The 14394-nt window shown below is 44.7% G+C and overlaps 2 protein-coding genes across 3 annotated transcripts; both read right to left on the bottom strand.

The window, feature by feature from the left end:
* Positions 1–1331: 1331 nt before the first annotated feature.
* On the bottom strand, positions 1332–8984 carry LOC129861259 (activity-dependent neuroprotector homeobox protein-like). Of its 2 annotated transcripts, none has more exons than XM_055932517.1 (4): positions 8566–8984; positions 6072–6188; positions 5680–5778; positions 1332–5470 (listed from the first exon to the last, which is right to left on the bottom strand). In XM_055932517.1, exons 2-4 carry the CDS (start codon positions 6177–6179, stop codon positions 2405–2407), a joined length of 3273 nt encoding a protein of 1090 aa, XP_055788492.1. In that variant the 5' UTR covers positions 6180–6188; positions 8566–8984; the 3' UTR covers positions 1332–2404. The 2 variants fall into 2 exon arrangements, with proteins under 2 accessions (XP_055788492.1, XP_055788493.1); XM_055932518.1 differs by lacking the exon at positions 8566–8984 and adding an exon at positions 8010–8180.
* Positions 8985–10024: 1040 nt separating this feature from the next.
* Positions 10025–13327, bottom strand: LOC129861261 (dolichol-phosphate mannosyltransferase subunit 1-like). The gene is made up of 9 exons (XM_055932522.1): positions 13146–13327; positions 12472–12571; positions 12240–12273; positions 12044–12120; positions 11756–11781; positions 11522–11617; positions 11289–11357; positions 10808–10922; positions 10025–10694 (listed from the first exon to the last, which is right to left on the bottom strand). Exons 1-9 carry the CDS (start codon positions 13274–13276, stop codon positions 10590–10592), a joined length of 753 nt encoding a protein of 250 aa, XP_055788497.1. The 5' UTR covers positions 13277–13327; the 3' UTR covers positions 10025–10589.
* Between the last annotated feature and the right edge of the window lie 1067 nt (positions 13328–14394).

The raw sequence follows: 14394 nt of genomic DNA, 5'->3' as shown, positions 1-14394 counted from the left end.
TTTCCTCCTCTCCACGTCTTCCTTTCTCCCATTCCATTCCCTCCTCGCCTGCCTCCCTCCCTCGCCTTCTGCCCCTCCTCCCTTTCTCTCCCATTCTCCCTTTCCCCGTCTCCCCCACCCTCTCTTTCCTCCTCTCCACGTCTTCCTTTCTCCCATTCCATTCCCTCCTCGCCTGCCTCCCTCCCTCGCCTTCTGACCCCTCCTCCCTTTCTCTCCCATTCTCCCTTTCCCCGTCTTCCTTTCTCCCATTCTATTCCCTACTTGCCTGCCTCCCTCGCCTTCTCTGCCCCCCCTATCCCTTTCTCTCCCGGTCTCCCTTCCCCCCCTCCCTCTCTTGTTCTCCCATCCCCCTCTATCTGCCTTCCCCCTTTCTCTCCCTCGGTCTCCCTTCCCCCTTCCTTTCTCTGTCTCCCCCACCCTCTCTTTCCTCTGCCAGTCTTCCTTTCTCCCATTACATTCCCTCCTCACCTGCCTGCCTCCCCTTCTGTCTCTTTCCCCCCTCTCTCTCCCCTTTCCCTCACCCTTTCTCCCCTCAGTCCCCCCCCCCCCCCAGTCTCCCTTCCCCCCCAGTCTGCTTAGCACTCCTGCTGCTCACAACACTGCAGATGAGGCCTCCACATCTCCCAGTCTGCTAGGCCTCTCTTTCAGCCTCCCCCTGCCACTCCCTCCCTCCCTCTCCTCATACCAGCATAGCAACACTGAGCAAGCCAGCAAGGGGGAGGATGCGCTCTCGCAGAGGGGCAATTTCCCTCCATTTTATATCATTCTTACCAGGAGGCTAGAGACTATCAGACTATCTATGGTATGGAACATAAGCACAAAACACATTTGTAGCATAATGAATAACTCGTGTATATAAAATCATCACTATAAAACAATCAAAGAGTCAATATGGGACTGTCATTATATTTTTGGGGTTTGGCACCAGATTAATACACACTAGAGCAGATTAGCCTCAAAGAGTTAATGCAATCTACTGTTGATTTCTCATCAACATCGCAACCAGTAGTGGGTCCACTAAGTCCCAGACGCCTCACGCTCCAGTCTGACAGAATAGCATAGCTCACATGGACTACACTCATGAACCCCTTGTTTTACACACCGAAAACCTTGTTAATTTGTTGTAATTTACTGTCAAAATGAACTGTAATAATACAGGAGACAATAGTATTTGTACCACCAGGGACTGTTTACAGCTAGCTCATGGGTTACGTTTGGGAAAACCTAACTTGTGGTGCTACTTCTTAGGACAAACCATATCTAGTCTCCATTTTAAAAAAGGGTGTGTCACAGAGCATAAGACGTAGGAAAAGAGGTTAGACTAGGAGAAGCACAATGCAACACTTTATTGTTCATAGATGCTCAAGTTAAAAACAAAAACAAATCAAATTGAAGATCACAAATTAAAACATACACACAGAAACGTCATATTAATAATAGCGAATGCTCTCTGTTTCAAAGGCGACAGCAAACGTCTATTCTCGGTGGTAAAATAAGGAATAGGTGAGTGAAGAGAAGAAAGTACAGTCTAGACTACAGAGATCAGTCGAAATGGCCCTTCACTTTCACTAACGGGGAGAAGGATATGAGGAACTCTTTCAATAGAACCAATTATTACTGCAAATTAAAAAAAGTATAATCAATCATAGTAAACAAACAATGAAAAAAACAAAAGCAATCCATTAAGTTCATTTAAAATTTGCATTTATATATATATATATATATATATAGATATATTATTTAGCAAAAACGCTATGGTTTTGTTAAAAAAATAAAAATAACAAAACATACAGAAAATACCAGTCACCAAAGCAACATCTAGCGAACCAATGTAGAACATACACAGCTAGCTTGTACACAGAAAGAAAAGAAAATATTTCATGAGTACATCTATAGCAACTTCTCTCCAAACAGATCTAAAAGACTGTACAAATATACACTAGCTATTCCTGCATACCTGCAACGAAAAATGTGGGATTCTCTAGTTTCTCTTAAAAGCTAGTAAATCGTAATAACTCAAGTTTTTTTGCCACAGTGAAACTCATCGCCAAATGGACAAGAATAAGTACTCATCTGAATTTTCTAGTAAAGTAAATAGAAGGCAAATCATTTCAGGGTTCTCTTACTCCCTGGAGGTAAAGTATAAACTTTGTTCACAAATCTTACATCACTCATAGCTACTTTAGGACTTCAGAGCAGCTTTAATTGGCCTTTGACATGACTTGTTTAAACATCATTGGATGGCTTGTGGAAGTGAAAAGGAAAGAGACTCTCCTTCTCACCTCGTCTCCTTCATGACACCATTGACCATTTCTAGCTCTTAAGTTCTGGTGAGGCAGAGTTGTTGGCATGGATCAAATGAAACGTCTCTGTGTGCGTCGTGTCATTTGTTTGTGTCAATTGGTCAGACCTGATGCTTGCCGAGTTGGGCCCTAGTTTTTCCACTTCCCGATTGACCCAGTTTGGCAACAGCTTCCTTCCCTTTAGCCTGCCTTTCCAGCAGCGTTGAGCCATATCCATTCTCTACATGACCCTCTTCTTCCTCTTCCATGTCCTCTAGGTCTGGGCTGGAGTGGGCCCCTGTCCCTACCACCTCTCCCTCTCTCCCTGCAGCCAGCCTGTCATTACCCATGGAATTCACTTCTACTGCTCCCGTTTCATCATCCTCCTTCTCCTCTTCCATGTCCTCTAGGTCTGGGCTGGAGTGGGCCCCTGTCCCTACCACCTCTCCCTCTCTCCCTGCAGCCAGCCTGTCATTACCCATGGAATTCACTTCTACTGCTCCAGTTTCATCACCTTCCTTCTCCTCCTCCTCACCATCATCCATTTCATCCTCATCGCTATCTGAGTCAATAGCGATGGGTTCTGAGAGATACTGAGGCCCCCTCTGTTTTAAGGTGCTTCCGATAGTCTTGTTTTGGTCGCTCTTGGCCCCACAGTTGGGCTGGGTTGTGGCCCTGGCCTCACTGCCAGACCCTGTTGAAATACCCTGCTGGAGAGTAGCACCACCGTTAGCCACAGCCCTCTCCTCCATGCGCCGAATGGCCTGCTCAGACCGCCCGAGGCACGTCCTAGATGTCCGCCTCTCCACCGTCTCTCCACGGTCTCCTTTGCCCTCAAACAAGCACTCAGAGTCAAAGGTCAGTTCGTGGCTGAGCTGGCTGATGTCCTGCATGTTGAAGCCCAGCAGCACCTCAGCCTTCTGGGTCTCACAGTCCCGCGTGCATTTCCTCCTGCGGTTGGTGAAGTGGCTGGAGATATCAGACTTCCACAACCACAGACTTGCGGCTAGTTTTTCCACCTCCCTACGCGTTGGGTAGGGCTCGCGGTTGAAGTACTGCGAAAGGAAGGCTTTCCGCGCCTCGTACGACTCATCCTCGTGACCTTTGGGGTCAAGGACCAGGTTGACAGGGTCATCTGGATTCTCTACAAAAGCGGCGGGGCTCTCTGGCTCTCCAGGCGGCAGCTTACGTCGCTTTGGGTCGTTTGGGTCACAGTTTTCAAAGCCGGCCCGTTTGAGGCTAGTGCCCTGAGCCTGGGAGACCCTGGGAGAGGGTGCAGGCCTGCTGTCCTGCCCGTTCTGGGTCTTTCCCACACCACGGCAGTGCACCAGGTGCAGTGTGATGGTGGAGGCAGTCATGTTGCTTGTGTACACACCCAAGCAGTGGATACATTTGTAGGTTAGTTTTTTCTCCACCGGGTGCACGGTTTGGATAACCTGATGCCTCTCTCTCAGATGGTGTGCCAGTGCATCAGAGATGGGGCCCTTGAGGATGGAGAAGCACAGCGGGCACAGAGTCTTGCCCACGTCTTTCTTGTACGGTACGGCCGCCTGAGGTGCACTCTTGGCAGGCGAGCCGTCTTCTGAATCAGAGGGCATCTTTGGGGGTTGGCTGGGCACGGTCCTCTTGCCCGTCTGTGTGGACGACGAGGCACTCTGGGCATGGAGGGCCATGGACTCCTGTGGTGCGTCTCTCATGTTGTAGGTGGTGACAATCAGCTGGACATTCTTGGGGTTGCCCTGCTGCAGAGTGAGGTCGAAAGTCAGAGGGGAATCGGTGCGTGGCCCCACCGTCTCGTCCGGGTGGGACTGACGCATGTGCGAAACCATCTTCTCCACGTCGTTGAAGGTGGCACGGCAGTGCGGGCAGGACAGGCCATGGATCAGCATGTGGTTGAGGAGTGTGTCACTGGGCAGGTAGCGGTTGCAGTACAGACACTTGCTGGTGAAGTTGTGGATCTTCATGATGTAGTTGGCCACGGCAGGTACTTTCTCCGCCTTGTGCTCCTTCTCAAAGTGCGAGCTGTACACATTCTCAGGGAAGAGCTCGTTGCAAATGGTACAGATTTTCCACTTCTGTGTGTATGACGTGCCCAGGACAGAGCTACCCCCCTTCCCCTTGGCCGTGACCGAGGCCACCGTGGCGGCAGCCGCCTGGACCCGGGAGTTGAGCGTAGACGAGGAGGAACTCACCACTATGGGGCTCCGCAAACCACCAGTGAGGTTCTGTTTGGCTGCTTGAGAGTGCTGGGGCACAGACACCTTTGCGTTGCCAGGCAGAGTGATTCTCACCTGCTGCCCGCCTATAGAGAAGGATTGGGTAGTCCCACTTTTTAACCCAAACGCCCCTTGCTTCAGGTGAACCCCAGACAGGAGTCCCGTTGAACTCAGGCCTGACTTAGGGATGACGATCCTGCTGAGGTTCTGGGTAGAAACGGAGCGGACTCCCCCCACTGTGGTGGTCACTAGCTGACCTTTAGGTCCTACCCCGATGACAGTCTTCTCTCCCGTCTTCGGGGATACCACAATGACAGGTTTGGCGCGAGGTACCACCACGTTTGTGTGACCAATCATGGCGGTCACCTGGTAACCGATTCGCTCGTGGTCCTCAATAACATGCTGCACCAGTGCCTCATAGGTGCGTGGCAAAAAGAGGCAGCGCTTGCAGTGGATGGTGTTGCTGTTGGCGTTAGCATTGGTATTAGTATTGCTGCTGCGGTCTGTGTTCCCTGTGCCCGTGGTGGTACCTGCTGCGGCACCGTTGGGCATGGTCTTTTCCTCAAGCTTAACCAGGTAGGGCTTGGCCACATGCTGAAAGTGTTCTCGGTAGATATGCTTGCGCACCACGTTGTAAAGAGGGTCCCTGTAGGTACACTTCTTGCAGTAGTACACCGCCTGCTCGATGTTCTCTCCAGGCCTCTTGCCCAGCTGCATGCTGTCCTTCATCCCACCCACTGCCCCCTGCATGCCCCCGGGGCCCTGGTGAATCACGTTGTTGGGCATGTGGAACAGCTTGATGTGTGTCTCCAGAGTCTTCTTGTTCCCATTGTAGGTGCAGTAGGGGCAGTTGAGCAGAATTCGACTCTCAAAGTCCTCACTGTGGACATTGCGGAAGTGGCTCTTGTATGCTGAGAAAAATTTGGAGGAAAAGGGGCAGCCGGAACAGCAGAAAGGCTTTGATCTGTAGTCCTGGGAGACAGGGGGGGGGGGGGGGGGGGGGGGGGGATAGAGACAGTGGTCAGTCGTGTGATGACATTTACTCTATGTAAATAAAACGTTATTTATTGAAAATAAACAGACAATAACCCAGTTAAAAGCTTTTAAGAGACAAAAGAGCAACAACGCTAAAATACAAGGTGTTCCGGTGTGCCCCTCCAGGCAGGCAGTGAGCCACTCACCTGGGCTTTGGTCAGTGAAGGATCCCACACACATACATCATCCCAGGTGGTGTGCTTGATGTAGAACTCGTTATTATCAGGGACATAGTCTTTGTAATCCTAAGGGGAGAGAAATACACGATTAATCACAATTCATATAGAATCAATACAAAACGTCAAGTCTGATAGAGATGATTTGCTAGGAGTCGACGACGACCTATTATAGTTGCGGACTGGGCTCATTTATTATAACCTCAAACAGACATGAGAAATTTGAGGCCTCCTAAGTTGATGGCTGAAATGTTTCTAGACTGATTAATTAATTTGCGCTATTATCTCTTTAGTGTGATAATGTGTATCAAGGGCATGCTCACACATGGATAGCATTGCAGATCAAACTATGTGCTGCTCACCTCAATGTGGTCTTTACAAAACTCCAGGCCAATGTCTCCCAGAACCCGCTTGACATTTCTCCTGGCTTTCCGTAAGCTGCCCAGGTTGTTGACCGGGAGCTGGAACATTCTGCCCACCTGGAGAAGGGAGGGACACAGGTAGGTGGACAGGGGAGAGCAACAGGTGAGGTCAGGGGGCGTATTCATTAGACGAAGACCGTAGTAAACAGTTGCTAAATGTTTTGCAATGGAAAACATTTACTCCAAATGGAAAACGTTTCGCAATGAAAACAAATTCATGTAGGTCCCGCCCGTTTCATTTGGTTTGCTTCCATTTAGTTCCTAGTGAATACACCCCAGGTCAACATATGAACTGATCATTGTTGTAGAGAGCAGCGTTCAGCAGACCCAAAACAAAAACCCTGGGTGATGGAAACACACTTCCCAAATAACACTAGAGCTAATATCCACTTCAGTGATTGTTACTCTACTGCCCCTATGGAACAATGAAGAATACCTGCTGCCTGTCACTCACCTTTCATCAAAAATCCATCAGTGGTTTACCTCAGCAGCATCACTCAAGTCTATCCTTTATGACCTTACTATTACCACCTTTATGCATCTGTCTGTCTGGTTTGTTATATTCCAGTCAATGCTGCACAATGGTAACACTATAGATTGATTCTCTATTCAGGTCAGAGGTCAGGACAAGATGCTTTGGCAACAAGCAGTACAAGGCCAAACACTCTTCATCCATCCATCCATCCACCCACCCACTGATGCCATAGCTCTTGTTGTATGTTCCAGAAGATGGAACATTGCTGCTGAGCTGAATGTTGTCTGGCTGCCTGACTACCTTTCTGGCTGGGCTTACTCCTGCCGATGCTTTCTCCCATGGCTTGTAGATGGCGCTAGAGGACAGCTCTACCTCCATTATGTAAGGCCTCCATTGCTCTGCCTGCCCCCTTTTCTGCAATCACGGAATGGCGCCTCCTATTGAGTCAGCAGCAGAGCCCAACATCTACAATGTGTCTACAGGGGAGTGGGGGCTGGGTGGGTAGCTGGCAGAGAATAGCCACTCTCAACAGCTGACGAGAGGAAGATAGTAGTAAGTCTATATTTTACCCATAAACCTTATGTCCTATCGCTAATATACAACAGAGCTTTGTCTGTCCTAAGAATCAATGATGACATTTGCTCTGGTCACCTCTGATCATCCAAACTCACATTGCTTACCAAAACAAAAGTTGATTGTATCAGGCATATCCTGTCAGCAAAGGGTCATCTATGACCATAAACACCACAGAAAGAGAGTGGGCATTTAAGTAGAACACCTAGCATAAATGACCAAAAGGTTCAAATCGGGTTCACCACCAGTCTTCCTCCTGATTGCCCTCACACGCGGGGACCATGTGAACAGAGGGTTGAATCAATAGAGTACTCAACTAACCTCCTAGACAATGTTGACACCGTACATTAAAAAAAAAGCTGGAACATTGTATCACATAGCAATTGTGATAGTTGCGTGACGTGAATAAAGGAGGCGAGACTACTTTTTCATATGACATCACGACAGTCAAAATCAAACCTCTTGCGACGTGCGGATAATAACCCCGTGTCACCCAGTCTCTCAAGTTGCTGAATGAATCTGGTAACGTTACCAGACTTGATTATAAATCCCGGTTCACTTTTTTAATATATATTTTCTTCCATATATATATAATGGAAGAAAATACGGTTACATTTGATAAGAGAAGGGACCTAATATAGGTCAAATGTGACTAGTAATAAATAGGCGAGTAGGAGAGGTTATTCACGAGCTTTCACCATCTCCCCTCTTATTGATGTGGTTATGGCTTTGATTGAAGTCAATGATTGATATTGTTTAATGTCTTACATCTGGTTGACCAATGAAAGAGGATACAAATAGTTCTAACACGATTACTACATGCATCTTACCTCGTGGTTTTACGCCAAAATAACATCTGATCTGGTAATATTTTCACTAACGTCAGATCGATAGCAGATAGTAGCTTGCTAGCAGTAGCTAGTGTAGTAGTGAGCCACCACAAAGGGAAGCGCACGTAAAACACGGCGAACTAGCGCGCTAACGTTAGCTAGCAGCTGCTAACTGAGTATTAGAAAAGGTGCCCCGCACAAGCTCTTTAGTCGGTGCTGATTTTGAGCGCCACTCAGTGCCCAAGTTTAGCGAGCCAAAAGCGGTGTCATGTTCACCGACAACTTATGATATACGCTATCATAATTGTATTTCAAAATTGATTGTACCTTTATTTAACTATTATATCATAATACTCCACGTTGTTTCATTTGTTATCCTCAAGTATCAACCCATGTCATGTTAAGAGTATATATATTTTCTTCTTCTTCCCGACCGTAACTATGAACGAACAACGCATCATCATTACGTTACCGTAGCTAAACCTAGTTAGCTGTAACGTTAGCTGTGTATCCTAACTAGCTTGGTTGTCTGAAAAGCGGAGTATGACGTGTTTACCTGGTTTGAAATCCGGTGCTCCTGTTGTAGTAAATGATATCACTTCAGAGAAACAATGCGTTAGGCACTCTCGCGTCCCCTCCTATTGCTCCAAATAAGCAGCCGGGGCTAACCGCCTTGCCGTATTCTCTCCAAGCGGTCACACCACACCGAGAGAGGGAGCTCGACTCCTCTCACTACTGTCCGACACAGACTATCCTTCTCGTCTACCGGGTATGAAGTGCCGTTGAAACTCATTTAGTTAGATAAACACCTGGAACGCCCATTGTAGGAACATATAGTGTGGCTAGCGTTGTAGTAAATATTACGAGGAACCCCTCATCCAAAAATGTGTTAACTCTGTAACTGTTCACTGATAACGCACTCCCATCTCTTCCTATAGAGACAATACACCCCTAGCAGCCTGGAAACTGCCCTATCCAAAATGGCGCGATTGAAAGGGCGGAAGTGACATAGGTGTTTGATTAGCATAAAAAAACTCATTGTGATATCCATGAGTCGAGCCTTATTAAACAACTCAATTAGTGTGTTAATCAATTAGCTTTATATGCTCTTGCCTTTCAAGACAGGCCTCAGATGTTGTCCTAGGTCGTTCTTCAACGTCTGTCAGGGGTCGGTAGTTTCTAGGCCTGAGGGACTGGGGTAAACAAGCTCGAGCTGCATTTGCCAGATTTAACCAACAGCTGGCGCTCTCTAGTTTAGCATGGCATGAACGCATGCGTTATAGGACTACATCTGGCTTCCTACATTGCAGAGGGTCGGATGTATACAGTGCCTCAGTACTCACAGTGCCTTTGCACTTGCCCAACGTCAGAGTGCCATGAGAACAGTAGGTGGCGCTGTTCTATGCTACGATCCCTTTACACTAAACTCACCGGGACTACTTTCCTGAGTCTGGGGCATTTCCCAAGCCTGAGTGCAAATTGTTCTCTGCCCATCTTGGCATGGGCCCCTGGGAGATTGGGGTGTTGGGGGGGATGGAGGGACCATATCATGTGAACACTGGATTTAAATTAATGGGTGATTAGTTATGGTCTCCTTCAAGGTCTCATCTTTTTTATGCTTAAGGATTATTTCTTCCAAGGCAGCAAAGGCAAGGCCCATTGAAGGCCATCGTTGACTTCTCCCCATTGCACCATGTTCTGGTCATTACATTCCAAACTAATATCATCCTCTCGATATTGAAACATGCAGGAGCCTAATCATCCTGCTATATTGTGTTTGATCTGCATTTTACATATTTTGTGAGAACTTCAGATCACTGGGTAAAGAAAGAAAATACTTTCACACTCACTGTTGTTAGTGTAGGAAGCCAGATTAACAAAGTGCAGGTTAAACAATGCGGCCAATTAGCACACAAACAATGTGTATTGTGTTTGTTGCTGCCTATGCACATTTGACAGTTTACATAGATTCCAATAAAGCAACCATGCAGCAACCAATTCAAAATAATAGGAAATAAGGTAAACAATTTATTAGCATAGATTTTTTTTTACAACAATCACAGGTCTCTCAGTTTAGGGTGAATACAAATCTTTGAAAAATGTGAAAATAAGTTCATCCATCTATAAGTATACATAAGGATCTTGTGACCTGGAATTATGCTTCAAAATCTGTCTGTTTAGAGCACAGGAGGTTGGTGGCACCTTAACCAGGGAGGACGGGCTCGTGGTAATCTCTGGAGCGTAATAGGTGGAATGGTATTAAATACATCAAAACACATGGTTTGGATGCCATTCCATTTGCTCTGTTCCAGCCATTATTATAAGCCATCCTCCCCTCAGCAGCCTCCACTGGTTTGGAGATACATCTAGACTAGAGGGAGAGGAGATTAATTCTTCTAATTAATTACCATCTGTGCTTTTCTTGTCAATAATCAACAATTCATAAAAAAGGGCATAGTCTGTCATTTTCCATACTCTTATTTTGATGTTGGCTAATTACTGCACTAAACGCCCTGACTAAATGAAAAAAAAAACATCATATAAGCAGTGCTGCTGAGTCCAAACCTATAGCATCATAAATCATGTTGTCGCAAAGAGAGTAAGCAGTCCTTTCAGGAACGATACTATTTCATTTCCTCCCAGTTTTGACTCCCCATAAACACGATCCACAAACGAAATTGGAACCTGTTTGGAAGACGGGAAAAATATATAGTTTAACTTACATACAACCTTTTGACATGACAAGCGTTCAAAATGGTACAACGACACAAAACACACAAAGGATTGAAAGGCCTCACCTCTCCAATAGTGTAGTTCCCCTGTCTAGCACGGACAATCATCTCCATCTGAAAGACGTAGCCTTTGGACACACACCGCTCCACCAGACTCTCCAGTACTTCCTTCTTGTAGAGCCTATTGTTATCATGCATTAGAACAAACACAGTGTGAGATAACACCCACTACGTTGCTGACGAATGAAAACCTCCCATCTCCTAAACAGAAACTTTTCAGGAAATTGAAGAAAAAAAAACTGCCATATTTTCCCATTAACAAACATATAATTACGAAACTTTAGAAGCTATTTTGAATTAACTTTATTGGTCCTGTTTATAGTACTGCTTTCAATACATGTAAAACATTGTTTATTTTTTATTGACATAAATGGAGTTACAAGGTTTTCATCCAACAATAGTTCACAGATAGAGGTTGATGTACCTATATGCAGGTGTGGTAACTGTACCTACTGTTCTTCAAACTTATTTACATTTTGCCACTTACCTGAAGCTGCCAGTCAGGTCTGATGCCCCAGGTCTCAGCAGCACCTGTGTGACATAGTTAGCTCCCCGACTGTAAGAGATAGGGAGGGAGGGAAGGACAGAAAGATATGAGGAAAATGTAATATTTAATTAAACTCTCATTAGAGTTTGGTGGTTGCTTTGTGTGCTAGCACAAGCTGGTGAAATGACAGCCAACAGTCTTAATGTAACAGAAGTGAGCGCCACTGCAGTTACCTGATGAGCTTCCTGCGCAGGTCCCAACCGTATACGCCACCGTCTCCTCTGTACCGGGTGCCTGACACCAGATCATACCCGCCTTCCCTCTGTTTCCTTGGAGACAAACACATTCACATCAGCTATTTGGCAACTGACGATCATATGGTAGAGATGCATCGTATTAGTGAATGTGTGCATTTCAGAAAAATACACACGTTCACATTTTGGGATAAATTCAAATAGATTACTTACTCTATGAATTCTGGAATAAATTTAGGCTGCAAACAAAGATAAAACGGATGTATTTTAGCATGGATGAATTCAAAGGATTTCAAAAGAAATTCTGTCTATGAAGCATTCGTATAGGCCTATTCAACCAAGCAAGTTTTATAACACCACAAGTTACCTCCTGAATAGTAAAATGAACTAAATATAGTATTGGACTAAAACATATTGAATGTACAGCGTCCATAGCCACTATCCCACCCTGTTCGTCTGCTATTGTATTGTCCCCGTCAGATATACAGGAGATCCACTCACATGATGGGAGAGGTCTGCGTCCATTATGAAAACATAGTTCCCTGTAGCATGTTTAATGCCATGGATGTAGGCAGTACCTGAACGAAGAATCAAATGACATTATCAGACGTGTGTGCAGTGTGTCTGAGATATTGTGCTAAAATACAGATGCAACACTGTGTTTGTTCACTTTGATGAATGAGTATGTGACACTTGCCTAGCCCTAGTTTCCTTGCTCTTGGTCGAAGGAGCTGAGGAAAAAAATCCAGAAAGAATGTGTATTGTCAGCAGGTATGTGAATGTCAAATTACAACTACTAATATACTGTTCAAAAAAATAAAGGGAACACTAAAATAACACATCCTAGATCTGAATGAATGAAATATTATTGTGTTGTTTAAGTGTTCCCTTTATTCTTTTGAGCAGTGTATATTCCAATCCAACCTTACTATCTTGTCTTCTCCGTATATCTTCTGCAGTTGTTCTGCCACCTCAAGTGTCCCATCCGGACTTCCATCATCAATTACAATAATCTCATAGTTATATCCACTGTAAATAACAAGCAAACAGATGTTTCAACTCAGCACACAAAAAATAAAATGCTAATCTGACAACTGATTATAACAGGGACTTTACAATTAACTCTATCATTGCTCCAGTTATATCTTCAGTACAAAATGTCTTACAAACGTGCAAGATCTGTTCAAATTGAGTTAGTTAACTTACAAGAATTACTCTTTTAAAAAGGTGCAACATGTAAAATGTGATTGCAGTCTTTGATGTCTATGGCGTACAATGTTTCATGTTTAAATAGTTTTGACTGGCCCACCCACAACTTCCTTGAGTTGTTATGAAGAGGTAAGGCATTTGTAATACGCTCATTAGGGTATTTATAAGTCATATTGTATAGGAAATAAAAATTTAAAAAACAGGGTATTTCATAAAATTATATTACAAATGACTGGCTGAAAATGTCAGCAGCAGATTGTTTAAAGTAAGCCATTGGCTGTCCTCTAGCAAATCAGCTTTTTAGTGACAGCTCATCGCCAATTCTGGGCTACAGATCTTGTCATTCACTCTGGGCTACAGCTAGTGTAGCTAATGACTTGAAACTAATACTAACCTTTCACCGAAGTATTTCACCAGTAGCCACACAATAAGAGGTAGATTCTCACGTTCATTGTAAGTTGGCAACAACACCGAATATTTATCACCCTTTCCCCGGGTCTGATGTGAACCTTTTCGGCTTGCCATGTTGGAATGTTGATCCGGATGCGGGTGCTCTCAGAAATATCCACCCTTGCAACAAATTCTTAAAATAATGGTTCCTAGCAATATAGCTACCACAAGGTGGCGCTCTTGCAACAAAGAATACGTCTCTTGATTTTAGATATGGAATAATACTGATCATACACAACTGCCAATGTTATTCCCCAGAAACAGTAGCCTATTTAATAGTACTGTCTTGCAATAACTACATAATATAATCATTATCTCATAGAAGTAAAAACTTGCCCACTGTTTGGGGATTAGGAAAGTTAGAACCAGCCAGTGCACTTTTATAGGTTGTGTTACACTTCATTGTCATCCTGCTGTAGAAATAGTAAGACTTTTTTCTGTAAAAGCCAGTCTCATGGTCAAATGCTGCGCATGCATACACAAACAGTGCATGAAAACATAAAACGTGGATCGTATTAATAGACATACAGACATTTTCAGTGTGAAGTTGGGAACATACATCAGTTAACTACTACTACAAATACTTTCTAACAAAATATCCACCAGCTTCCATTAAAATGTTGGCTTATACAATATGTTAGAAAGTTTGTTAACACACTTGGTTGACTTATTCAAATATTTACAAATGTACATTTAATTATTTTCTATGTCAGAGAAAACACTTGAAACGTTTGTGTTACATGAGAAGAGGAAGAGGTGAGGAGCATGCACCAGGTCAACTTTATTTCCCCCTTTATAGTGAAGTATGTGTCTCTGAGTCACCGAATAGCTCCAATGCACCAAATACGCTCTATTGTGGTGCTTCGTCAGCCCCTGGCTGTCCATCAGGTTCAATGGCATAAGTGCTCTTTGGCACTTAAAATTGTTTTACTTATAATGAAGGAGATGATAGGAGATGGATCCCAATGTCTCAAGAAAATCCATCTTTCAAGTGTGCTCAAGGCTGATATATAAAACATATGGGTCCTCTGTGCAATTAGATGCAGATGAAAGCATGAACAGATAAGGGGCCATAGCACCTGGTAGCCTAGAGGTTAGAGCGTTGGGCCAGTAACTGAAAGGTTGCTGGATCAAATCCCTGAGCTGACAAGGTAAAAATCTGTCTTCCCGAGCAAGGCAGTTAACCCACTATT

This window comes from Salvelinus fontinalis, chromosome 8, assembly GCF_029448725.1.
Source record: "Salvelinus fontinalis isolate EN_2023a chromosome 8, ASM2944872v1, whole genome shotgun sequence".
NCBI lineage: Eukaryota > Metazoa > Chordata > Actinopteri > Salmoniformes > Salmonidae > Salvelinus > Salvelinus fontinalis.
This window is presented reverse-complemented; position numbering and strand designations above follow the sequence as displayed.

Bases quoted from the DNA above. Each gene is read 5' to 3' on its own strand.
- LOC129861259 (XM_055932517.1), bottom strand. From the start codon at position 6,179: ATGTTCCAGCTCCCGGTCAACAACCTGGGCAGCTTACGGAAAGCCAGG. The intron at 5,779-6,071 runs GTGAGCAGCACA...CTCTCCCCTTAG, and splicing joins TTTGTAAAGACCACATTGAG to GATTACAAAGACTATGTCCC. The intron at 5,471-5,679 runs GTGAGTGGCTCA...CCTGTCTCCCAG, and splicing joins CTTCACTGACCAAAGCCCAG to GACTACAGATCAAAGCCTTT.
- LOC129861261 (XM_055932522.1), bottom strand. From the start codon at position 13,276: ATGGCAAGCCGAAAAGGTTCACATCAGACCCGGGGAAAGGGTGATAAA. The intron at 11,618-11,755 runs GTAAGTAATCTA...TTTGTCTCCAAG, and splicing joins TTTATTCCAGAATTCATAGA to GAAACAGAGGGAAGGCGGGT. The intron at 11,358-11,521 runs GTAACTGCAGTG...TATCTCTTACAG, and splicing joins CTGCGCAGGAAGCTCATCAG to TCGGGGAGCTAACTATGTCA.